Source organism: Ochotona curzoniae, unplaced genomic scaffold (assembly GCF_017591425.1).
Source record: "Ochotona curzoniae isolate NIBS_2020 unplaced genomic scaffold, NIBS_Ocur_1.0 contig_48, whole genome shotgun sequence".
Taxonomy (NCBI): Eukaryota; Metazoa; Chordata; class Mammalia; order Lagomorpha; family Ochotonidae; genus Ochotona; species Ochotona curzoniae.
This window is the reverse complement of record NW_024466391.1, coordinates 801,339-825,818: the sequence shown is the minus strand read 5'-3', so window position 1 is coordinate 825,818 and position 24,480 is coordinate 801,339. Positions and strand designations below refer to the sequence as shown.

Sequence of the window (24,480 nt, the reverse complement as noted above, 5' to 3'; positions counted from 1 at the left end):
TTCTTTAATCTGCATGATTGCTTTATTATACAAAAAAGTTTTCAGTAACAGTAAATTGGTTTTTTAAAAAGGACAAAAAAAGTCATTTTGGATAGAAGCGCTTCACTAATTGCTTTATTTAAGCATACAAGAAAAAAAAAATCTTATGTGACCAATCAGGTTGGAAGGGTTTTATTACCTTTAAGAAGCCATTAGCTAGGATAAAACACTGAAAGCTCTTGGTGTCAAAACAAAGAAATAATGCTCTCTCAATTAGCAGAGAACCAGAGATACACACTGCTTCCCACAGCCGGCCGCCAGCACCGCCCCGCCCGCCCCCAAGCACACACACAGACGGCAGTTCTCAGCTGAAGCCGGGGAAAGATCGTGAGTGGCCGCTCTGTCCGACTGGACAGCCACCACCACCACCACCCGCCACGTCCTGATAGAGTCATGCGCCCGGGACAGACTCGCTTGGCGCGACCGTCCCCTTGGCAGCCTGCCAGGGCCCCTGTGCCCAACTCGGGGCAGGCCCCAGAGGTCGTCTCATGCAGAGGGAACTGGATTCTCTCCCTCAGCTGCTCCTCGTCTTTCCCCAGATATAGGCTCAAGAGAAAAATACAGAGGTTTAAGGACCCCCGTCCTCATCCAGGCTCCGAGCCTGCCTGTCCTATGGTAGCACACTGGCCGCAGCAGCTGCACAGCGGCTGCCTGGCTCTTCAGCTGGCACTACACAGCTGCAGGCAGACTGGAACCCCGCTGCCACCCGTAGGATCCCCACAAGTTTCTAATCACATCTGTCACACTACCCCAGTGGGTTGCAGGGGACCCAGCCCTAATAACTCTCTGCTGAAAATAAATATAAATCCTCTCTTAAAGGGTCCTACTAAGAATCAGCATCTCATAAAACTCGAGAAGTTATCCAGTGTGGCCACGGTGGCCCCAGGCAGCCCGACGGAGCCTCACTCCTCCTGGGTCTGCCCAAGCCCTGCACAGCAGAGGCAGCAGAGCTGGCCCAGGGGTGCTTTTCGCAGACCTATCTGTTGGAGTGTGTGCCAGGTGCACCCCTAGGTCAGCAAGGAGAAAACCCACGGCTGTCCAGAGGTGGCAAACTCCTGGGAAGGGACAGCAGGGCAGGGCCTGGGTCCAGCCACGGGCCATCTGGACTCAGGCTCAACTCCGGAACATCTCGCCAAAGCCAGCTCAGAAGGCATTTTCTGTGACTGGTCCGCTTTAAAGTAGAGCAAAAACAATGGAAGAGAAACCAAGAATGACACAAGGACCATGAAAACGGGCTGGTGTCTGTTAAGACAAGACAAGATGCGGACGACTGCGGTCCCTAGCCGCGCGAGCTCAGTCCCAGGAACACTGTCAAGCACCATGTGGATAGCAGGCAGGTAAACAGTGGAGTCTCACTGGGGCTCCCAGCGCTGCACCCCCAGATGGGATTTCCTAATTGTCCGGAGTAGGTTACCTCCCCGGCACTGCTAAGTGGGGCTGGAAGGGCCGATAAATCAAATCACCAGTGGGGTATTTTACTTTGAAATGGAGTGATGTTTGGTTAATAATTTGAGATCCACTAATCCTAAATGGGGTGACCCATTTAGAATGGCCTCTGTGTAAATTCACAGTTCATTAAGTGGAGTCTGGTTTGAACAGGTCATTATGTGGTTAGTATGCAAGTAATGGGCTGAGCAGGGCAGGTTGGGGACGTTCGGGGACGCTCCGGCCGAATCTGGTTGACTTTCCAGCAACGCCAACCCTTCCTGCCGTGGGAGCTGGGCTCCTGTCATCGGCATTTACACGCAGGTTGCTTTGCCTAGCAACCCCTTTGGTTTACAGTAGAAAACAGTGCAAAAATTCAAAATGAGGCATACTCTATTTACAATTAATTTAAACTTATGACGCTATTTTAACTGGCCCGTCTAAATGTGTTAATTCACATCAATGATGGTTTTTAATTTTTCACACTTTGTTACTCTGATCATTAACAGTGATGGAAAAGCTAAATTAAGTTAATGGGGAACGGATTATAAATTCTTAAAGGAATTCTCAGTTTGTTTTCAACTGGAAAATATATAGAGAAAGATGAAGAGGCATTTTTGCCTCTACCCATAAATTTTTGGTAGCAAATTTCTTATAAACCATATGGTTTAAAAAAAATTTTTGCCAAAAATTATTTTAACATGCTGCTCAGACACAAATGCTAAAAAAAAATAGCATATAAATGTAATCCTGAACAGCTGTGCAGTTCCTGCAAACATTCAACTCCTTTTCTCTTAAATATATATATATAACAACTCATGATAATTCATTACAGACCCTCTGTTCTACAGCAGCATCCCAGGCCACAGCCATCCACTCGGAAGGAAGCAGACGCGTCCCCTGGCGGCAGAGGCAGCTGGGGGGCCGTGCCAGGTGGGCTGCTCCTGGACACGCGGCTGGCCGGCCGGCTGGCTGGTGACCTCCCATGGGCAGGGCGTGTGCATTTGGCACCACGGGAAGCCTGCAGCACTCAGCGGGACTTCACCCCGACGAGGACAACGATGAGGACAATGATGATAACAAACAGTATTAAGATCACCAGCATCTTCCGGTTCTTCTTTTGATATTGCTCCGCCTACAGAGAGAGGACGGGGAAGAGGAGTCACTTTCCCCAAAGTCCCCGACCAGGTCGTCCTCCTTTCTGCTCTGGCTGCTGGGTCTGGGCATACCCGCATCACTGCAACCCCTGCACCTGCTTGAGCCCACGGGAGCTTGTGGGTCCGGGAAGCAGCCACACACTTGTCCCGAAGCCCAGGGGGACGCTTCCTACCCAGCTGGACCTGCCCCTGCCATCCTGCTCGCTCAGGGCTACGCCTGCCAGACCCTGTTCTAGAATAAATGCATACCTCTGTCACCACAAGAGAGGAGAGCTGGCTGATATGAACAGTAAGCAGGGCTGGGAAGCCAGGCATACAGAGGCCCATTTTTGATCTCCCTAGTCTAGAAGGCAGGAAGCAACTCCTCCTTGGACAGACAAGTGGTGAAGTGGGCCCCGTGAACGGCATGTGCAGACCACGTGCCCTCCCCAAGCCCATGGCAGGAGCCGCGGGCATCTCTGGGAATACCACCAATGCCACTGTGCAGACTTGGAAGCCTGAGAAAGTGAAGCTGGTGGGCACAAAGATGCCATCTCCCCATCCCAGGCCCACGAGGAGCCTGTACCCAAAGGGGAATGTGTGGTCAGGGCAGCCCCGGTGAGCTCTGGCAACCACATGACTGCCGATGAAGTGGAGCGAGCCACAGCGCTTGGGCACGTGGCCCCGAGGGCACCTTGCAAGTCCTGCTCACCTGCAGGAGCCTGGCACCAGGCCGCAGGGCCAGCTCTCCCCTTTCTCCACGTTCTATTACAAAGTGTCTCTCACCAGCCTTTATTTAACAAACTTTAAAACTACGTCCAGTTTTATATAAACTATAAATTGAGAAACTCAAGTTGATTTCCACTTGGAGTAAGGTGACCGTGTTTGTCTAGACGCTGCGAAGGCCTCTGCACGGACGTTGCGTGGACGCGGGAATACCGCCCCTGCACACAGACCCGCACAGCCTCGCTCCTGGGCCCGGACACACAGCAGATGGGGAGGCCGCCCTACCAGAGAAGGGGCCAGGTTTGCAGGGGAAGTTACATCGGAGTATATTAGAAAAATGTCCATTGGATGGCTAGACGTCCTCCAGGGTCTCCACGATGCCTGGAGACGGATGGAAGTTTGTCTGCAAAATGTTTTCATGTTTCTTCTAAAGAAAGCAGGCACCAGTTATACACAGGAGACACTAAGTGGTTAACGTGTATGTTTTTTTGCAACTGATTACAAATTTCTAAGATGACTTCCACTTATTTTTTAGAAGAAACTGACAAAAATTCGCCAAACAGCCACCTTATTAGCTGAGATCCACCATTTTCCCTTCAACAAACTGGTTTCATAAAACCATATTCAGAAACAAGCTGTGGTAATTCAAGGTAAAATTAGAGTTTTCTCTTCTCCAGAATGATTCTGCACCAGCAATCCAGCAGAAACACATCCCAACGAGAGGCCTGAGCCGGCACTGGCAGGCAGGCATCCGCGTGGAGGTCAGCGAACTCCCAACCAGTCCCCAAAACATGGCACCTCCTCTCCGTGGGAGGCGGCCCGGCCCAGGCTGAAGCCCCCAGGAGCTGAGGTGCAGGGCCAGTGCGCCCCCAGGGACGCTGCAGCTCAGGTGCCCCCGCTGAGCCCAGTGCCCTCATGGAGCCTCGCGCCTACGACCAGCTCATTACCTTGTGCAGCTGTTTCAGGCCGTCTTCCGTTTTGATACAGGACTGCTCAACATTATAGTCAATTCTATCAAGGACCGTACCCTGAGTAATAAATGAAAGTTACAGACGATCAACAACTGCAACTGGGAAAATTGACCTTCAGAAATGAGATATGCAAATGACAAACATCATCACCCACAGGCTCATCTGTCTGACTCAACTGTGCGCTGAAGGCACAGCCACAAGCTCTGGGCACAGCGTGGGCACTCCGCGGCAGGGCGCGAGGGAGGCGCACCGAGACTCACCCCAGGAAAACACCGACAATGGTGCTGGTGTCGTTTTTACCATGCGACCTGCCTCACTCAGACACATGGTGGCCTTACAAAGATCGTGGTGTGCGGGAGGCACAGGAGTAGGGGGTGCTGGGCCCCGGGCCCACCTGCTGTTTTGACACTTGGGTTCAAGGAAGCAGAGAAGGCCAGTTCTCTGTGCCCCTTACTCGGCCAGCACACGGACTCTCACAGGAGTACATGTGGGTCAGTACAGCATGTTCCAACCCACCATCTCAAATTCAAAACATGGCCGGAAGGAGAATGTTAATTGCTTCATCTCTCAGTTCAGCGGGAACATGGGGACACCAGGCTATAACTGACAACCTGCCCCATTAGCAGACAGAGCAGCAGCTTCCGGGGAGTGCCAGGCAATTATGGAGCTAGATCCACGCAGCCCGCACACACACCCTGCAGTGGGTCTCACAGAGACCAGGACCCAAACCCCCACTGGCAAGATAACAAAATGCCCTAATCAGATTTTCACAGTGAACAACAATTTAATTCTACTTGAGAGCTGGTGGTTCCAATCGCCATCGCCCAACAACCTACCAGGTCTGGGAGGCAAATCTTCCCCATCACCAGGACATGGCTGAGTCGGGACCCAGCACGTGTGCAGAGCGAGCTGCTCCCTGAGCACCGGGGGCACCAGAGCAGCTGAGAGCCTGTCTGGATTTCTTATCTGAAAAACGCGGGCTGACGGCTTTCAGAGGAACAACAGCCGCACACGTACGCAATTAATGCGCACGCACATACAGACAGGGAGGCAGGGCGTGCCGATTCTCCTCCTGATAGGACCAGAGAGGGACCGAGTCACGGCAGCACAAGGCCCCCAGGTAGGGAAGGTCAAGCCACGCACCTGCTCCACGATCATGGCTCCCAAATCCCTGAATATTTCGTTCAGGTCGGAAATAGACTGCACAATCTGACGAATCTCTCGCTCCCTCTCCTCCACCATCAGGCTGTTCTGCTCCAGCAGCATGAGCTGGTCGTCGGTAAAACCCTGGCAAAACACAGGGCAGAGTGTGCAGGTTAGAACCCTGTGCCCTCAGGAAAGTGACGGTCAACCAGCACCGATTTGCTCCAAGCAGGACAAGAGCCAAGCCCCCGCGCTTCAAGCGGTGGCCCCACGTGAGAGGCAGTGCCCCCAGCGCCGAGCCTGGGCCTTCCCCCTTCCTCCCCAGGAAGCAGCGGGACGACCGCCTGCCTCAAGGTCCCTGAAAGCAGCAACAAGGTCTCCGGGGCTTCTGGGAACCAAGCTAAGGGGCGGCTGCACGAGCTGCCGGCGCGCCTGCGTCGGAGGTCCAGGCAGGCCAGCGGACAGAGGGGTGCCCCTGGCAGCCGCTGACCGTGAGCCCTTCACCTACCCGGTCGTACAGCGCAGCATCCTCTCCGTCATCCATGAGTGGGACTGAGGTATCAAAAAAATGCTGGGCTCTTTCCTCTCGGTTCTTCATGCCTATCACAGACAGGAATTCACCTTACCATGCTGGTTACTGCTCCACCATCAAAAAAGGGGAGATCTGGAGTAAAACTCAACAGTGAAAACGGGGTATTCTTAGCAGCTGTCAACAGGAGTGAGGTGAGGGCAAGGGCGGAGCACGTGACCTCATGCAGGCATTGCTGTCACCCAATGCCCAGAGAACAGCCACACCACCTTCAAAGGCCCTCCACTCCCACCGCTCAAACTCTCTTGGGATTTCCAAACGACCGACTCACACTTGGGAAGTAATACAGTTAAAACCTAAACACGCCCGCTGTCAAAGAGAGGACCAGCTCTGCGCGTTTCCAAGCATGTGCGGGGATTTCTCCCGAGCAGGGCTGCAGGGCCACCGGCACAGGGACAGAGCTGACGCTGGCTGGGCCGCTATGTGGGGAGGAGACCGATGTGGGAGCTGGCAGAGTGTTGAAAGCTGTTCCCAAGAAGGGGCTTTTAGGCATTTCCAAATATTTTGGTTGTGATTTTTACCTGTGGCTTTGTGTGCTCATTGATTTTTACCCATTTATGAGTACCTCTCTCAAATCCCATCATTTAGCAATCAATAGGTTTAAAAATGTATTAGATTTTCAACTTCTTCAAGCATGACGTGGAGTCAGTTTCACTGGCTTCCACATGAACTCCTGTCACATGGAGCTGTGCCTTCACTCCGGGCCTGGCGTGGCTGTTGGAGCCCTAACAAGGGCTGCCCCTCCCCGCCGAGCCAGCACTCGCAATGCTGGCATCTCACAGAAGCAAGGGGTGGAGTCCTAGCTGCTCTGCTTCACACCTGGCTCCTCGTTCATGTGCTGCGAGGCCTGGGTGTTTTGGCTCCTGGCCTTTGCCTGGCTCAGGCCCAGTTACTGTGGCCGTCTGGGGGCTCCATCAGGGACGGAAAATCACTTTCCTCTCTCTGTAACTCCGACTTTCAAATAACATAAGTGAATCTTAAAACAACAAAACAAAACAAAACACGAGCAGGGAAAGGGACAAGTGAGGAAACAAGTGCTCGCAAGCAGCAAGGCGGAGGGCGGCCGAGGCAGCTCCTTCTCCAACAGCTGGGCTCTCCAGATGGCCGCACTCACGTTTCAGGTAGCCCGACTGTGCCAGCCGGAAGCTGGTGGACAGCTCCTGCAGGGTCTGGGCCAGGGAAGCCACCACATTCCGAAGCAGCCGCTCCTCCTGCTCAGAGCAGGCCCTGCGTGCCCGGCTGGGCAGGGCCTGCACAGCGCGCTGGCACCTGTGGAAGAGCTAGGACAACAGATCCTGGGCTCAGGACAAGCCTGCGGCAGCAGCCCCCACCCCTCTGCACCCACCAGTCGGAAGCAGCAAGGGAACTGCTGCTGGTAACGCAGAGTTCAGGGGCTTCCTTTCTCGGTGGGCGCCTGTGTGTGGCCCGCACCGCGCACAGCATCACCTACAGTGCCAGCACTACAGCACTCGCCCAACAATCCCTGCGAGGTCACAGGAGTTGGCTGCTACCCATCCCTACTGCCACTGGCACAGATTCAAGGAGAAGGCCAGGCTCACGCATGCCCAACTGGGCCCATCCCCCAGTCTTCAGCGCCCAGGAGACTCGGAGACACTAGTCACAGCCAACATGAGTCACACTTCACATTTCACACAGACACCTCCTAGAAACACTGTTTCTTTTCAATGACTAAAACTAGATTTTAACCTAACATTTTTAAGTCCTAGCCTTTGACAGCTATACATTTGAAGATGAGTAGACTGAACTCTCAGTAATGCTCGGAGTTTAGATTCTATGTCATCATTCCAGGAAGGTTCCCAAGACAGTTGCCTCCCAACGTGAGCACCAGGCAGCGAGCACCAGGCAGCGACCGGTGACTTCAGGGAGCAGGGAGGGTCAGGGAGGGCCAGGGAGGGTCAGGGAGGGTCAGGGAGGGTCAGGGAGGGTCAGGGAGGGCCAGGGAGGGTCAGGGAGGGCCAGGGAGGGCCCAGGGTGCCCAGGGAGGGCCCAGGGTGCCTGTGTGCTCTGCAGCCTCTCCGCCCCGCAGCCTGCACCCAGGGAGGGCCCAGGGCACTCTGCAGCCTCCCTGCCCCCCAGCCCGCACCCAGGCCACCCTCACCTGCGTGATCTCCTGCGTGGTTATCTCAATGGCATGCTCCTCCTCGCAGCTGTCATCTAGTGTGGGTCTGTTCAAGTGCTTGTCATGAAGGCTAGCTAGTTCTTTCATCTTCTGTCTAATCCGGCCCACGTCGTACTGGATCTAGACAAAGGGAGTCACTGCAGTTACCTGTGTGTCTGAGCCGGTCAGCCACGCTCAGCACAGCCTGGCTTTCAAGAAACTGAGGAACCTGCTGATATGTAAACAACCTGTAACTCAAGTTACTAGGAAATCAAAAACCATTCTTTGTTGTACAATTTTTTCAATTTCTTCCTCTAATTCATGTTACTAAAGTTACAACTGAAGTCAATAATCATTAACACACAACTTTTTTTTTGTATCGTGTAAAACAAAACTCAAAAATTAAAGTGTCTCCGGAGACAAACCGACAAGGGTGACCAAATGACTTTTACAGCAGACATCTTAAAAACGTTATAGTTACTGGACAGCTTAAGGTGTGTTTTCATCATTACAAGATTATCTTAAATATGTTGTCCTACCAGATTTCTTATAAGATGTTGTGGTACTTATGAGACATCTTAAAATGTTGTCCTAATGCTCAGATATCAGACATCTTGAGGTACATCATTCTAATTACACAAAAACATAAGTACGTGAAAGCAACATTCCACTCACTTCATCCACTCCGTCCACCCATCTGGGAGGGCACCGCTTGGTCACGCCGATCGCTGCCTCGGGGTCGAGGCTGATGCCCGGCACCAGCGCCATGCGGTCGTCAGCAAGCTGGAGAGATGATGGGACAGGGTGATGAGCATCTGGACGCAGCAAGCCGCTCCCATCTGCTCTAAACATCACTCCCTAAGAAGACAGACACCGAGGAAGAAATGCACTTGCCTGGGTACAGACTCGCTTTGCTACTGCTAGGATCTGGTACTGCTTTCCTATCTTTTCATGCACAGTTCTTAACTTCCTTGGACAGACTTGTGAACATGACTTTGACTTGTTCTGGCTATAGAAATGTAATGAAAAAGTCAACACACATGCCTTAAAACAAACATCTCTTTAGTACTGGTCTCAATAATTAATGTCATCAGATATAAATTTTGAAAAAGCACTAGGCTATAAATGGAATTAAAACGAAATTTTCTAATAGTCCTGAGATTTATTTACGTACACTTAGTTTAGTTTAGAAATACTGCAGGCCCAGTCATCTTAGTCCTAAGATCACTAACCATGAGCTAGCCCTGTGACCAACTACCTGAAGTGGCAGTAAAGCCACCTGCCACGGGGCAGCAGCCTCCAACCGCAGGCAAGCTGCGCTACGGCCAGTGCCGTGACCACAGGCACAGCTTCCCTGCTGCGGAAAGGGTATCAATAGTTGTTGTCCATTGTACTTCTGTAACACACTGCCTATGCGAGTGTGAGCACAGAGGGAAGTCACGGGTTTGGCATGGTTAAGCTGTTTTCCTGCCTGGGGCAAGGAGCAGTCTGAAAGGATTTTAAGGTGCCCTTTGGAGCTCAGATTTTTTTAAATGGCAACTTGAAAAGATCCAAAAAAAAAAAAATGATCAAAATATAATGGAAAATATAAGAATTCTTCACAGATAATGCTTTGTCAATTTTTAAAAATCACACTGCAGCACTGGGTGAAGAAATTCATTTGGGTTATTGAAATTTATCTCCTCATTTAGTAAACACTCCTTTGCTTTTCTAATAATAAATCAACAGGACAAATTTAAAAAACCCACACATGAAAGGGAAAAGAATCACACGAGGAAAATGTCTGGATTACAGGAACTCATCAAGTCGCTCACCCTGAACCCTGAGCACACAGATCACAGCAAAACTCCTCAAACTGCTGGCTTCCCTCCCCTACCCCCAGCAGCCAGCATGGCCGTGACACTCCCAGGCCTCCGGGGGCTGCACACTCAGGCCCCACGGCTGCCCCCGAGTGTCTGGGAGCCGTGATTCAGCCCCCTGGCCCCTGTTGCTGCAGCCCAGTTTCATTTCCACTCTCAAACAAACGGTGTGTCATCTCGACAGCCACTGTCTGGAGCTCCCCGTCCCTCAAGTGGCAGCTCTCCACCGCCATTACCTTCTGTTTGCTTTGAAGAGGAATTGTGCATTCTTTCCATTATTTTAATCCTCACAAAAACTAGGCGAGCCAGGAACTATTATTGCAATCTATAAATACGGAAATTGAAACCCAGAAAAGTAAAGCAGCTTGCCCAAGGCCACAGAGCTATTACGCATCAGATGCAGACCTGTGGGCTGACTGCTCCCATCCTCTCCACCAGCACCACCCTCCCCGGCTGCCAATCACCCCGGCAGACCCGTGAGATACAACTGTAATTTGCTAAGAAAATGAATCAGGACAAGAAGCCATCAGATTAAAATAACAGCCGCAAAACCCAGTGCTGTGATGCACTCCCACCCGTGGCACCAGGGACGACAGTCGTCCCCACAGGAGCACAAGGCAACAGGAAAACTCGGCTTCCTCAGTGGAACACGAGTCATGGAGACAAGGTACAGGCCACCGGCCCAGAAGGTTCTGTCTCCTTCCAGGCAACAGTCCCACCCCAAGGCACCCAACTCTGGGGAGCACGCGGTGGCTCAGGCCAAGGCGCACCCTCCCCTCCTGCCCCGTTCACCTCCTCCCAGCACCCAGTGAGCCAACAGGGGCCGCACGGAGCAGAGCCGGCCTTGCACACGCAGCTTCTGCTGCTCACATGAAGCTAGACCTGACACTAACATTCTTTTCCCCGGCCAAAAGAACGCCACTACATCAGTTTAGTATTTAATCCACGGTATTTTATTATTACACCCTATTTTAATTGAGCAATAATGATGATTTGTTGTATTTACAGTGATTTTATGCTTCTGAACTCATGCGCAAAATAAATGGTACTGCTGTTACTATTTACAAATACGCATTAAAGAGGATTCCTGAGATGGCATCTCCCTCTCTAGCTGCACTGTCATTAGCGTCATTTTATCTGAAACAAACAAGACATTACCAATCACATTTGGAAAGTCAGCTGAAGTGGAAACAACTCTTAAACAGGACTTGATTGGACAGATGTTTCCCCTTTCCCCCAAAATGAGATGTAAATCAAAACTGGGGAGAACACACTCTTTCAAAATTACCCAAGAAGCTTGCTAATTAAAAGACGCTTCCATGCGGGGACGGGCGGGGCCGACCCGTCGCTGCACTGCAGTCTAAGCAGTGAATAAGCTACGCCTTCTGATATGGTCCCTGGCAACAGCTATCTCATCCCGACACAGAAGCACCGCTCTGCTGAGAGGAAATGCATCGCTTCTAGTGCGTGGATTGGCAGTGCTACCGCAGCATGCACTACAAATTTAGCACATGGATTTGCGACATGCATTGTGGAAGATACTATGAATTTCATTGCATAGATTTGTAATGTTATTATCATATGCACTATGGGTTTTATTGCATGAATTTACAGCATGCACAATGGGTTTTATGGCATGGATTTACAACATGCATCCCACAGCACACACTATGAATCGTGTCACATGGATTTGCAATGTCTTCACACCTCAGCCAGCACACTGCACCCCACGGCTCTGACGTTACCTCAGCAGGTTCTGTGAATTGTATCACACAGATTTGTGATATTATCACAGCCCTAGCACAGTACCAGGAATTTTATCAGCACGAGTCTGTAACGTTATCACAGTGTGTTCCATGAATTTCATCAGCATAGATTTGCAGTGTGCATCACAGTATGTTCTGTGAATTTTATCAGCATGGCTTTGTTAACATTATCACGGTATGTATTATGAATTTTACCGGCATGGGTTTCGCAGTATATATCAAATATGTACTGTGGGAAAGAAGACGGTTTTGGGAAGAGAAAACATAAATGAAGATAAATACCAGTGATTTGAAATGAGAACAAATATGATCATAAAAACATATGTTCAGCAAAACCATCACCCGTGCAGCTTCAGGAACTGTGTGTCCCATGGCACGCATGCTTTCCCGCCTGCTGGAACCGCAGTGCGAGCAACAGCTCGTGGTCCCCGCCTCTCCCGTGCAGATAAAACAACCGCCACATTGTCTAACCCTTTTTCCCTCTCCTAGCCTAATTTTAACTCAGCTATCCTTCAAAATAGTATGAAGTTACACATTAAAGCTTTTCTTAAAGAAATTTGTGTTATGAAGTAACAAAAAAAAATCCACATCTTAAAACAGAAAATTAAGAACTTATGTAAATTAAGAATTTAGAGATTTTGCAATCTTGGATTGCACTTGTGCCCTCGGAGAACTCTTGGTACCTGATCCCTAACTCGGTCACAGTTCCCGTTGGGCAGACTGCAGCACACCCACGTGCGCAGCTGTCTCCCTTGATCCACTTCAGTGGCATCTGTGAGCACCAGGCAGTATGGACGAGTCCTCGACCTATGGAAGGAACAGACACACTGCCTTGTAAGTCTATTGCTCCGACACAGCCTTCCCACTCGAGAAGCCTGCCCTGGGGCTCTGTGCTACAGCAGGTAGAGCCAGCATCCCACGTGGCAGGCACAGGTTCATATCCCAGCTCTCTGCTCATGCAGCTGGCAAGAACAGCACAGGATGGCCGACGCGCCCGGTCCCCGCACCCAGCTCCGGGTTGCTGGCTGGGCACCGGCTGTTTGGCCATCGGGGAGTGAATCAGCAGATGGATTCTGCTTCTCGGTGTCTCCCAGGAGCTCTGCCTGTGTACGGAGGCTGACTGAGCTGTAAGATTCAGAAAAGAGCAAGCTCTGCAGACACGAAGTGTTACGTGCACTTCTTGCCATACCAACCCCAGAACTACACTGAGCTGAGACACACAGGGAGCGAGAAAGGTCTATGGTGAGGAAGCGATACTGACAACTACAGCCTGGCCACTCTCACTTCCACGGGGCTGTGGAAGATGAAGCCAGCCACACGCAACACACGGCTATGGGAGGCTGCAAGGCTGGGCGGCAAGATCATCAGGCTCAGGAAATCTGCGTTTTCTTGGGGGAGTGACTAAGTGTCATGGACAAACATAAAATCAGGGATGATAGCACCATTTTTTGAATGTGTGATAATTTAGAATAATGCCTGCCTTTCTTGATTATTAAATGTTCAAAATAGATATTTTTCAAACTGCACAAAAATACAGAAATTAAAAAAAGAATCATACTATTTGAATATAAGTGCTGCTAGTTTCACTGATTTTCCTTTCATCAACTCATACATCTGAGAAAAAAAGAGCAGTAACCCCTGCCCTTTCACTCTGCCCCGAACACTTCTACCAGCTGTACCCTTTCTGTGCCAGCAAGCCCCTCTAAGAGCAGGGCTGCTCCCTGGCTGCGCAGCACACACAGCCCAGCCAACCGGGCAGCCTCTCTGGAGGGTAACTAGCAGGCTTCAGCCAGGCTCTTCCCAGACCAACGGCACGGCCTTGCCCTCTAAGGCTTGGTGTTTTACATGAGCATCTCCAACCTCAACATCTTGTACATTTTGTTAACAGTTGCTATTTGGTACAAAACCAAACCAACCAACCAACCAACATCGACAACAGCTCAGGAGAAGTCTAGACAGTGACCTGGAGCGCCAGCTGGGGTGGGTCCCTAGGTCAGAGAATGAGTGGAGGCTGAGCTTCCTCATCACTTCCTGAAAGGCCCCAAAAGTGAGCAGGACCCCCCCCCCAGACATGGTGCACGAAGAATAGAGCTGAGCAAGAGCCCTCTCCTACAAAGAGGGTCTCTCAGCCCACCCTGGGACCTGGGAGACACTTCATGGTTCCCAGCAACACCAACAGGAAATCCTATTTCAGCTCACCCAAGCCAGCCTCGGGGCGCCCACCCTCCTGCACGGCAGCTCCTAGCACAGCACCTGGCACTCCACAGAAATGAATACACGATCATCATTAGCCGAGGGCACGCGCAGCGGATGCGCCAACCAACGCGTACACACTGCGGACAATTCTGGGAGCCACACTCCATCACAGACATAATGGTGCTGGACAAAGGGACAAAGGAGACCAGTGTGCTGCGACCAGGTGTGCGGGCAGCCCTCGCAGACCATCTGCATGCCTGCCAGGTCTGTGGGAGGACATGGCTCTCTCAGGCCTTGATCACAGCATGTGCCTCTTTTCTGGAACGTGCTGCCTGGAGTGGATGGACAAGGCCTGGAGCGCAGCTTAGAGGGCAGACCCTGGGGGGCTCCTCCTCATCCCTACGCCGTTCCTTTGGAGGAGCAGAAGTTCAGAACAGGTGAGCACAGGTCTCCCCCAATCTCCTCACATCCATCCTGCAACCTCCAGTTCTCCACCCCACCACGCTGAGCGTAGCCGGCCAGCGCGGCACGTGGACACTTTACTGGGCATGAGCTGAGCCCCGGACAGGAACAGCAAAGCCCCCAGCCCCACGAATGGATGGCACATCTGGCCCAGGCACCTGGCAGCTAAGGATCTGCTTTCAAACATTGTTCTGAGTGTCAGAAGTAAGCCTGGACATTATTCTTACAAATGTGCATGTGTGTGTAACGGGTTGGTCTCTGCCATCCTGACTCCACTCGGAAGAGAGCCGTGGGGATGGCTTACAAGTCCTTTAGATTTTCGGAGCACAAAAGATGCATAAATGTAAGTTATCAGTGCTTTAAAAAAAGAGAATGGAATTACACTATCCACGAGGGCACTGTGGGAGAGGCAGCCTGTGGGAGAATGTAATTCAAAGGTAAGTTTATTTTGATGCAGAAAAAAGCCTGAACTCCATACAGTTTGTTTTTCCACAACACATATTTCCCATCAAGTTTCTAAAGACCCCTCCTCTGCATGGAGTTCTTTGTCTTTTGGGTCTCTCACTTCCACTGGGCAGGCTCCTTAGAGGTCTCTGGTGGCCCCACTCGACTCAGCCGGGCGGAGTGCCGCAGCCCCTATGCTTACAGAACCTGTTCTGGAACAGCCAGAGGACTGAGCTGCTGCGGCCGACACTGATGAGTCCCCGGTCACTGTGACTACGCACTAGCTAAGGCTTACAGAGAGCTCTTCATTTACTAGTTAGGACCCCCCATTCTGAAACTGGTGGTCCTTGTTCTATCTCCCACCCATACTTCCAAATTACACCAACAAAAAGCCCGGCCCAGACACTTCGTCCTAACTAGCTTTGAAAAGACTTCCTCCCTGCCAGCACCAGCACAGGCACGGACATCACCGGCGGTTCCCTTGCTCCTCAGTCCCTTTAGAAATGAAGTGCGACGGAGAGATACCCTCTCCAACCGCTGCCAGAGATGCTAAAAACCCCGGAAGGGCCCAAGCCCGCGGGGAGCAGGCGCGTGGCTGCGCTGCTGTCCACGGCTCCAGCCTCGGCCCCGCTCAGACACGACCGCAGCTCCATCTGGCTTGCTCTGAGAAAACAGTCACTCTTATTGCCGCTCCCGACGTGGACTTTGCCAAGGGGGGAAGTAACGCTGCTGAACTCCGCTCAAATCATCAGTTCACACGGTGTGAAGACACACTGCACAAATCCCAGTGTTGAAGTGTGAGAGTTATAAAGTCGTCCAAACACACACTGTTACCATCGCACATGGATGTGCCCATGGGCTTCATTTTATAAACACACAATCACTAACATGCAAAGACATCCGGACACAGTACCTCATCCAGCTCCTGCGGCAGTATGCGGTTGCGTCGGTCCCAGGCAGCAGGGAGAGCGCATGGGGACAGACAGACAGACAGGGCAGGGTTAGTCAGGGAACACGCAGCCAGCAGACTCTAAGTTCCACTAAACCACTGACAATATCCCCTCTGAGTTTCCTTTCTTTCGTTTCCTTAAAAGCTACATCAGTATGTTTTTTATTTTTATTTACTGTGGTTGTTGTTTCGGTAAATGAGAGAAGAAACAACAGACAGCTATAAAAATTAAAACACATTTGCCTTAGTTTCACTAAAACATTCTGCTAAATGATTCATAAATTCCAAATAGCATATACAATAGCACATTCTTTAAATGTCCCTCAGGAAAATGAGAGAAAAGCTGAAATGTAATTTTACCATGTGAAATAAATGCACACTTTAACATGTAAATCAGCCCTGCAAATGCAACAAATTTTAAAAACAAACAACCTTCAATTCCTGCCCACGCCTGGACGCAGGCAATATCTGAGGCACCACAATATGTAAGGCTGCTACAAATTAAAAATGCCACAGCTACCGCTGGACCAGCTTCGTGCTAACAGGGGAGAAAGAGCGACAGCGTCTCCCGGGGAGAGACAAAGGTGGCAAAACAAAGGGAACCCGTGGGCCATTTGTGCGCAGGTATGGCTGCTTGTCTGGAGGAAGAATGTAAAAGCCAGCAACAAGACAAATCGGCAGGTGAGCGGGGAGTGTGAAGGGACGGCCTGGCCCGGGGTCAGCTGCAGTTTAGAACTAAAGTTCCTTTTTTCAATCAACCACATAATTCCATCTTCTGAACAGACCGGTGCTGATGACAAATAAGCTGAACAGCTAAGTCCTTTTTTTTTTTTTTAACAGTATTGATCACTGAAATAATTAGTGGTGAATTTCAGTAATCAGCTGTTGATTTTTTAAATGGTTAGCAGTAAATTTAGAAAATAGAAAAACATCTTTCTTAGTTGAAAATTAAATAATGTAAATGCAGGTAGTCCGTGGGCTCCAAAATACTACAGAACTGCGATAACAGTAAAGTGGAAGCAGACGCGCTCGTCGCCCACTCAGTGAAGGACACGGCCCAGCAGCCCTGACGGCCCCAGCAGCCAGGCACGCAGGAGATCCTGGCAGATGGAAATCTGATCTAATCACCTTTTGCTTTAGAAACTGCTCTCACTTTTCGAAAGCGAGCACTGAAATCTTTCACTGGTGGAACTGGACCCAGGCAGGCCCCGACTCGGCCCCTGCGCCTGCTTGCTTCCCTTCACAGCTTCCCGGCTTCCGGGCAAGGGCCCTGCAGGCCTTGGCTGGGGTCTCCACCCCGCAGGGCTCTGGCCTCCCGGGGCACTTCAGAGCACACCCCCTCTTCCCTCTCAGTTATTAGTTGGAAAGAGGGGAAACCTGACTCCTGCCATCCCAGAGTTAGAGAAAACGACAACTGCCAAACCTGGAGAAGGCTGCCTGGCCCCCAGCAAGTGCTCGGGCTGGCAGCGGACAGGCCCCCTCCACCTTGCCTCCAGCCTCGCCGATGCCAAATGTTCTGGCAGCCCCCAGTGGGCAGCTGCACACCCCCCCCCCCCACAGGAAGTCAACTCCAAGGTCATCTTTTCTGAAAGAATCCCCCCTCTGCCCTCCTTTGCTACTTAAAACTATAAAGTTTGCAAAACTCCCCCTGCCACCAGGTTACCAGGAAATTAAGTCAAGACCAGAACCAAAACATTTGGAATTAGCATCAGGAAAGACCAGAACACAGCCAGCATGAACACATCATCACCTTCTAAATCTTGACAAGGTCTGAATCCAGGTTTCTGACCTGCCAATGGCACACTGTCAAGTAAATACTGAAAACTCCAGGTAGCATGTGGGATTCAGTCTACAGAGCTTTCTACACAAAACTGAAAAAATCAGTGGAAACCCATCTGTGTTTACTCAGGAAGCCTGGGAAAGCTGAGCAGGATGGCCTGCAAACACAGGCCCATGCTATCGTGATATTTACTTTATTTCCCTGACTGCCAAAATAAAAGTTTGCTTCATTTTTATCCAACAAAGTACCCTTATTCCTAAGTAAGACTCGCTGCTCAGATGGAATCTTTAAAAAGCAGAAAAGCAAATAGATCTAAAGAGAAACATACGATGATTTCATACTTGGATTCTAAAGAGAGAACTAATTTTCCAACCAACTCAGCATGGATAAAAATGTGGGATTTTCAACACACAGGTTCAGAGCGAACTGCGTATGGTTGTAGTGAGGTGAGGAAAGATGCTATCCTACCGCAAGGAAAAACAGAGAAAACCAAACCAAACCCCCTGTTTTCACACAACAGTGCTGTATTTCCCAGGCTGTGCTGTAGCACAAGCCCTGGAAGTGCAGGCCGCACAGCTCCCGCTCCGGAGGCCACGGATGCTCCGCCAGCTTCCGGTGGCAAGCTTCAGCAGGTGTGTGCTATCCCTGTGGGGACCCCAGGAGCTCCCCCGTACGCGGCCTGGTCCCCACTAGGCCCGCGGCGAGCGTGCCAACGCGACCCCAGACCTGCCTCAGGCCTGTCTTCACTGTAGTGATTTCCTCCCTTCTTTGTTTTCCCTAAAGCTCCCATTTTATTAAATAAACAAACAAAATCCAATGTGCTGATTTCAAACTAATCCAAGGCCAATTAACTGTAGCTTCCATTTATAGATTATGCATAATTTTAAATCAGGGCATAGACTAGGTGCTAACCACCAGCCAAGGAGCAACAACCCCTGTGTTCGATCCGTTCTAGACCAAAGGAAACCAAATCATTGCATCCGCACCTCAGCAGACCAGAACAGCGACCCAGCCTGTGCCCGCCAGCACGCTGACGTCATGGCTTAGGGCAATCACCGGGCTCCTTTTCTGCCCACACTTGCCTGACCAAGGCGCCCTCACGTCGCTCCAGGCGGACACAGCGGGGCTCCATGCACAGGACTTTACTTCAGAACCTAGCCAGGAGGGTGATCACACAGATGACAGCTCTGGGTCCCTCCTTTGCAGACGCAGAACCGGACACTGCACCGGCAGACTGGCCCCCTACCCACGGTCCTCACTCAAAGATGAGGCAACGTGCCCGCGCTTACACTCCCACCCTTGCTGAGGCAGAAACGGGAAGACCCAAGACCAGACCATCTGCATCGTGCTCAGAGCCTGCCACCAAAGGAAAGCACAACGTACCCGGCTCCAGGGCTAAGCTTCAGAAACACACATGCAAACGAGACATCTCTCCTACAGCAGAAACGCCACGGCTGGCTGTGCTAGCGAAATCCTGGGGCAGGCAGCAGACCCCAGGATCGCTACATGGTGGCAGGTGCTTCCAGTCCTGGCCCCACAACCCTCAAGAAGCAGGCAGGCCTGGTGGGCTTTTCAAATGGGAATACTGGGCCAAAGGACCCTGAGGTGCCTTGCACCTTTGGGTCTGGGGAGACTCCACCGGATGTCCCTGAGTGACACACTAGCCCTCAGCACAGCCAACTACCTTAGCTTCCTCTTCCAACTCAGACCCCCGAGCACCTTAGGTTTGAATTCTGTGGCCTTTGGCCTCGGCAGAATGTTCTTTCACTTTGCGGCCAATTTCTGTCGTGCTTTCCTCTAATTAGCATGTGAAATTCATCAGCATCTAGGAAGATCAACGTAAGGTGTGACTTCTTTTTAGCTGTGCGTAAGTGCACCAAGATGTTCTGTGCAGCTTTCTAACTGGGAACTTAAAATTCTCAAGTTCAGTTCCCTCCTTTTTAATCAAGGGGTGGTACACATTTGCACACTGTGCCGTTTCACTTTACTCAGACAAACATCTTCAGGTTTTTAATTTATAACTTGTAAAACACAGAAAGATATGTAAAGTGCTATAGTGTCCTCACGGTGCTCCTCTAAGTAGGTTTAACAATTGCTAATGTTTTGTTTTGTTTGCTTTCTTCTTTTGAGGAGGGAATGAAATACTTAAAATAAGTGAACGGACACCTTGACATTATAATATCAAACATTTCCGTAGGCAGCGCCGGGAGAAATCAATGTGATCAATCACAATTAGTTTAATTAGTTTCTTAATATCACCTGCCGCCTACTCAATGTCCACGCTGTCAGAGGTAATTCTGATTTGTTATAGGATTCTGAAATTCACAAGTTAGAGATGCAGTTTTCAACTTCTGATAGTGAAAAACACACGCCAGAGTTATCCAAGGCTGTTTGGAAAAGCTGTGAGAAACGCTGACAACGCTTTCCAAATTCCAGAAAAGCTTAAACCACTGGAACTGCTGCCCGGGCTGCCTCGGGTTCCCGTGTGCCCCGAAGGGCTTGCAGGCATGAGAAGCCTCCCCCCTAAACGCTTCTGAAGCCTGCGACACACCCACGATTTCCAGTGCACACAATTAAGATACATAAATGTGTGTACTAATTTTAAATTTTCACAGGTAAACTAATTGTGTACACTGAACAGTGATTTTTAAAAAAAAAAAAAAGATCTGGACTACAAGGATATTCTAAATGATCTGACTGCTTTGAGTAATCTAAAAAAGACTCAAAATAGACTTCTGTAAACACAGACTTTGCAGTGGTGTGAGCAACAGAAACTTCTAATGTTCTGCCTTGGACATGTATTTTTAGTTCCACAAATGTATTTTTAAGAAATTGAGTTGACTAAATTATCTGTGTGGTTCCTTACATACACATTATTTCCAAACTGTACACTTTAGTCATTCATTTTTAATTATTTTACTTGGAATCCATATAGTAAATATTAAGTACTATATTAAATATATATATTTACAATTATCTACCTTAGAAACCACTGGAAAGCCACCGAGGTTAAGCCACCCTTTTACAACGCTGCCCGGGTTTGTTTCAAGCCATCAGATCTTACCGGTTTCAAAAAAAAAAAAAAAAGACGGAGGGAGAACAATTCATACAACTGTTACTAAAAGGTTCAGCTGTACTCAACCGTATCTGATTAAAAATTTTAAAAGAAAACAATATGCTCTTACACTGGTGAAATCTGATAACCGGAGCAGCACGCACTAATGTGAATTTTCATTCTTTTTTTTCCCCCACCCCGAGGAAGCAAAAAATAAAGTCAATTTAGGAGCGGGCAGCTCTGGCTTGGCTGAACTAAAAACCCACTGACCGGCTTTCCGCATCCTCTTCCCACCCTGGCGGGCTGAGCCCGCAGGAGCCCGCAGGAGCCCGCAGGAGCCGGCTCGGCTGGGGAGAAAGCCCGCACGCCTCCAGTAACTCTGGGCTTTCTCGCTCGTCCTGCGGTCAGAGGGAATCTCCTCGTGTGGCTTCACAGAAAAGAGAAACAAAACAAAACAAATCCTCCGTGTGCCTAATGCGCATCGTCACAGCACGTGTGTGATTTTCCTGAAACATCTAAACAAACACATGAGGGGGAAACACAGGTGAAAGCACGGTTGTTTTAGGGAGTGAAAAACAGAACAAGAAAAGTAGGTTTTGTACAAGCGGATGCAGAGCCGCGGACCCAGGCAGGCCGGCTGCAGCAGGTGGTCCTGCGGGGAGGACCACGCAGACCTGACTCCAAGTCGGGTTTCATCCAAAGCCCCACCAAACAAAACAAAACAAAACAAATATCTAACGCCTGCTAGCTTTTAAAATGTTCTGGTTCATAAAAGCCAAAAGAAAAGAAAAAAGGGGAAGGGGAGCTCCTTGGGGTGTTAATTTCACACACGCACATGCAAACAGAATTTCAGAAAGAGAGGGGTAAAAAAAAAAAAAAGTTTGGCGGGGGCAGCAGCAATCTTAATTTCCTGTCTGGGGAATATGGGGAACGCAGGGCCTCACGCCTGCTCTGTCTGGCAGACAGGGTGGGGGCCCCCTCCCTGCAGGAAGCTCCGAGAAGCCTGTGGGGACCCCTGCCCTCCCCGCCCACGGTGACGACGCCGGGATCCGGGGTGGGCGCTCCCCTGCACCCCACGCACGGCGGATCCGGGGCGGGAGCTCCCCTGCACTCCACACATGACATCCGTGTCCAGGGTGGGAGTTCTCCTGCACCCTGACCACCACACAGGGATGCGGGGTGGGCGCTCCCCTGCACCCCACCCACGGCGGATCCGGGGCGGGAGCTCCCCTGCACCCTGCCGGCAGGGGCCGCGCGTGCGCCCCGTCGGGCGGGCAGCACCAGGCCTCGGGGAGCCTGTGGGGGCCAGTGGGGGGCTGCGGGGTCCCTCCTGAGTTCTGACTGCTGCTGCTGCTGCTTGGGGTGGACACAGAGACACACAGACAGACAGACGGGCGGCGCCGCGGTGCGCGCGTGTGCGGGGGACTCACCGCAGCAATGCTACGTGAATGCAGAGGGCTGCAGGTGGTGTGACTACTCACTTGCTCGGCTAACAGCTGCCGGTTTTGGATGGAATTATTCCGCAACAACAAGAAAGCGTCGGTTAAACGCCTGGTGGCCATGGCTCACCCTGTGTGGCCCCCCGCCCGCACCCCGGAGCCCCGACGGCGCCCGGGCCGTGACCCCGGCACGCGGAGCGGCCTCTGCACCGAGGCCTCGAGGCCTCGAACGCCGAGACCCCCGCCCCACGCGGATCTCTAAGCACTGCGAGCCCCCCAATCCACGTAGCCGGAGACCCCGGCCCGGAGACCCCTCCCCAATCCCACCCTGGATCCACAAGCGCCTGACGCGCCAATCCGGCTCCGGGGGAGGGGGCTGCGGACCCTCGCCCGCCGCCGAGGGAGCTGGCCCTGGGCGCCCCGCCCCGCCCGAGGCCTGCCCAGCGCCTGCAGCTCCCTGCTCGCCCGGGAGGACGGCGGGGCCGACCCCCTCGGCCTCCTCACGCCTCTCCTCCGGCTCCCTCCATCCCCGGGTCTGCCTGTAGCTCAACCCCAGGCCGCTTCCGCGCTGTGGGTCCCGGGTTCAGGCGTCCCCCCTGGCCCTCTTCCTGTCCGTCCCTCACGAGTGCCTCCCTGCGACGTTCACAAGCTTTGCTCGCAACGTTCCGGGTGCGGGAGCTCCCTGCTCCCTCCCCATCCGCTCCCCATCCCCCCCCCCCAGGCCCTGGCCCTGCCCCGCACCCCGGCCTGGGGGCGCCCCGTCTTTTCCCGGGGTGACCCCCGCCCCGTGGGCCTTTCTGTGAGTGTATTCACACGCTGGGAGCGGGCCGGGAGGGCAGCTGCCAGCCTGGGCGCGTGGCTGCCAGCCTGGGCGCGTGGCTTCCCTGGTGGTACGCCACCGTCAGAACTCGGCGTGGACCTGGTTCGGCGGGCGAACCTGGGCAGCGGGAGCACAGCCGCGCGGGCGGGCGGGCGGGCGGGGGAGGCCGGCTCTGCAGGCCGAGCACGCTCCGCTGCGGGCGGCGCCGCGCTCGCCCCGGCTGCGCTGGCTCTGCTGTTTTTTTTCAACCCGGAAAAAAAAAAAAAAAAAGAAGTATCTGAAAAACAACCCCGAGAAGCAGAGGGAGAAAAAAGGAAAAAAACAAAACAAAATAAAACCAAGGCAGCGGGAGCGCAGGGCCTCCAGGTCGCTCAGCCCGCGCCGGGCGCACGCCCTCCCCGTGAGCCGCCTTCTGTGGGGTTGTGCCGTCTCCAGTGGGAAAGCTTCCCAAAAACTTGGATGCCCCCAGATGCTACTGGGTCCTCTGCGGCGCACCGCGACTCGGGCCAGATGTCCAGCGGGAGCAGCGGTGTGCCCCCCGCCGCTGCCCACCGAGGCCCGAGTGGGGCTGCGGGCTGGCCTCGGGAGGGGGTAGGAGGGGACTGGCCTCAGGACCCCTCATGTGAGTTCTCTCGGAAGAAGGCGCCCCAGGCACTCCAGTGGATGTGAAAAAAGGCTCTTTGCTGCAGACAACATCATTCAGGGAAGAACTGGAGCCGCGAGCGCCCACGAGCCGGGCATGGCTGAGGTGCGGGAGCCTTGCGCAAGGACCAGCCAGCCGCGGGGCTGGGGTTCCTGGACATAGGGGCTACTGGGCATGGGGACGGCTGTACCTCTCCGCCCCCAGGAGACAGAGACCCTCACTAGCCTCGTGCAGGAAGCCCGAGAAGCCCTGGCTGTGTTGTAATACTGGGGGGGGGGATGTTTGCAGAGACCCCCCCCCCCGGTGGCCGGTAGGATCGCCTGGCCTTGGCCACCAAAACCCCTGGGAGGACGAGGGGACTCCTGGCTGCTGCTGATGGCTCCTTGGCTGTTCTGGGTTTTGGAGGGGTGAACCAGCAGATGGAAGGATCTCTCTCTCCTTTCCAAACAAAATGAGAAAAAAAAAATATACATTCAGGGACAGGTGTGTGCCAATGGAGCGGGCCTCGGACACCCCGTCAGAGCCACCATCCTCCTCCCCCAGCAGCCCACTCTCTCTGCAGCCCTTGGCCCAGCCCAGGCCTGAGCGCCTCTGCTTCCCACCCCAGCCTGTTTGATTCTTGTTTGTTCCAGCTTGGAACAATCTGGGGATAAACATACTTGAAAGATGAGCCCGAATGCTCGAGGACCTGGGATTTGGTGCCAGCCTCTCTGACCTGCCTTCTGTGACTTTAAGCCTTTAGTCTATCCGTTAAGAAAGAAAGAAAAAAGTATGAAATTTTCCTGATCCTTGTCATCTATGGCCTGTCTGCCTCTCCAGGATTATTGAGAAGATCAAATAAGATAAGTGAAAATGCTCTGAACGCTATCGGGGGCTGAGCAGAGGCGCCTAGGAGGGTTATTTATTCATCCACTCGGCG

General features: G+C 52.1%; 1 protein-coding gene across 6 annotated transcripts; it reads right to left on the bottom strand.

Annotated features, from left to right (window-relative positions):
- On the bottom strand, nucleotides 1-22,657 carry STX16 (syntaxin 16). 6 transcript variants are annotated; one of them, XM_040988200.1, is made up of 9 exons: nucleotides 22,090-22,657; nucleotides 15,789-15,800; nucleotides 8,824-8,931; nucleotides 8,149-8,289; nucleotides 7,144-7,309; nucleotides 5,949-6,040; nucleotides 5,441-5,584; nucleotides 4,274-4,354; nucleotides 1-2,599 (listed from the first exon to the last, which is right to left on the bottom strand). In XM_040988200.1, exons 1-9 carry the CDS (start codon nucleotides 22,219-22,221, stop codon nucleotides 2,495-2,497), a joined length of 981 nt encoding a protein of 326 aa, XP_040844134.1. In that variant the 5' UTR covers nucleotides 22,222-22,657; the 3' UTR covers nucleotides 1-2,494. The 6 variants fall into 6 exon arrangements, with proteins under 6 accessions (XP_040844134.1, XP_040844136.1, XP_040844139.1 ...); XM_040988202.1 differs by having other exon boundaries at nucleotides 22,141-22,657; XM_040988205.1 differs by lacking the exon at nucleotides 5,441-5,584.
- Between the last annotated feature and the right edge of the window lie 1,823 nt (nucleotides 22,658-24,480).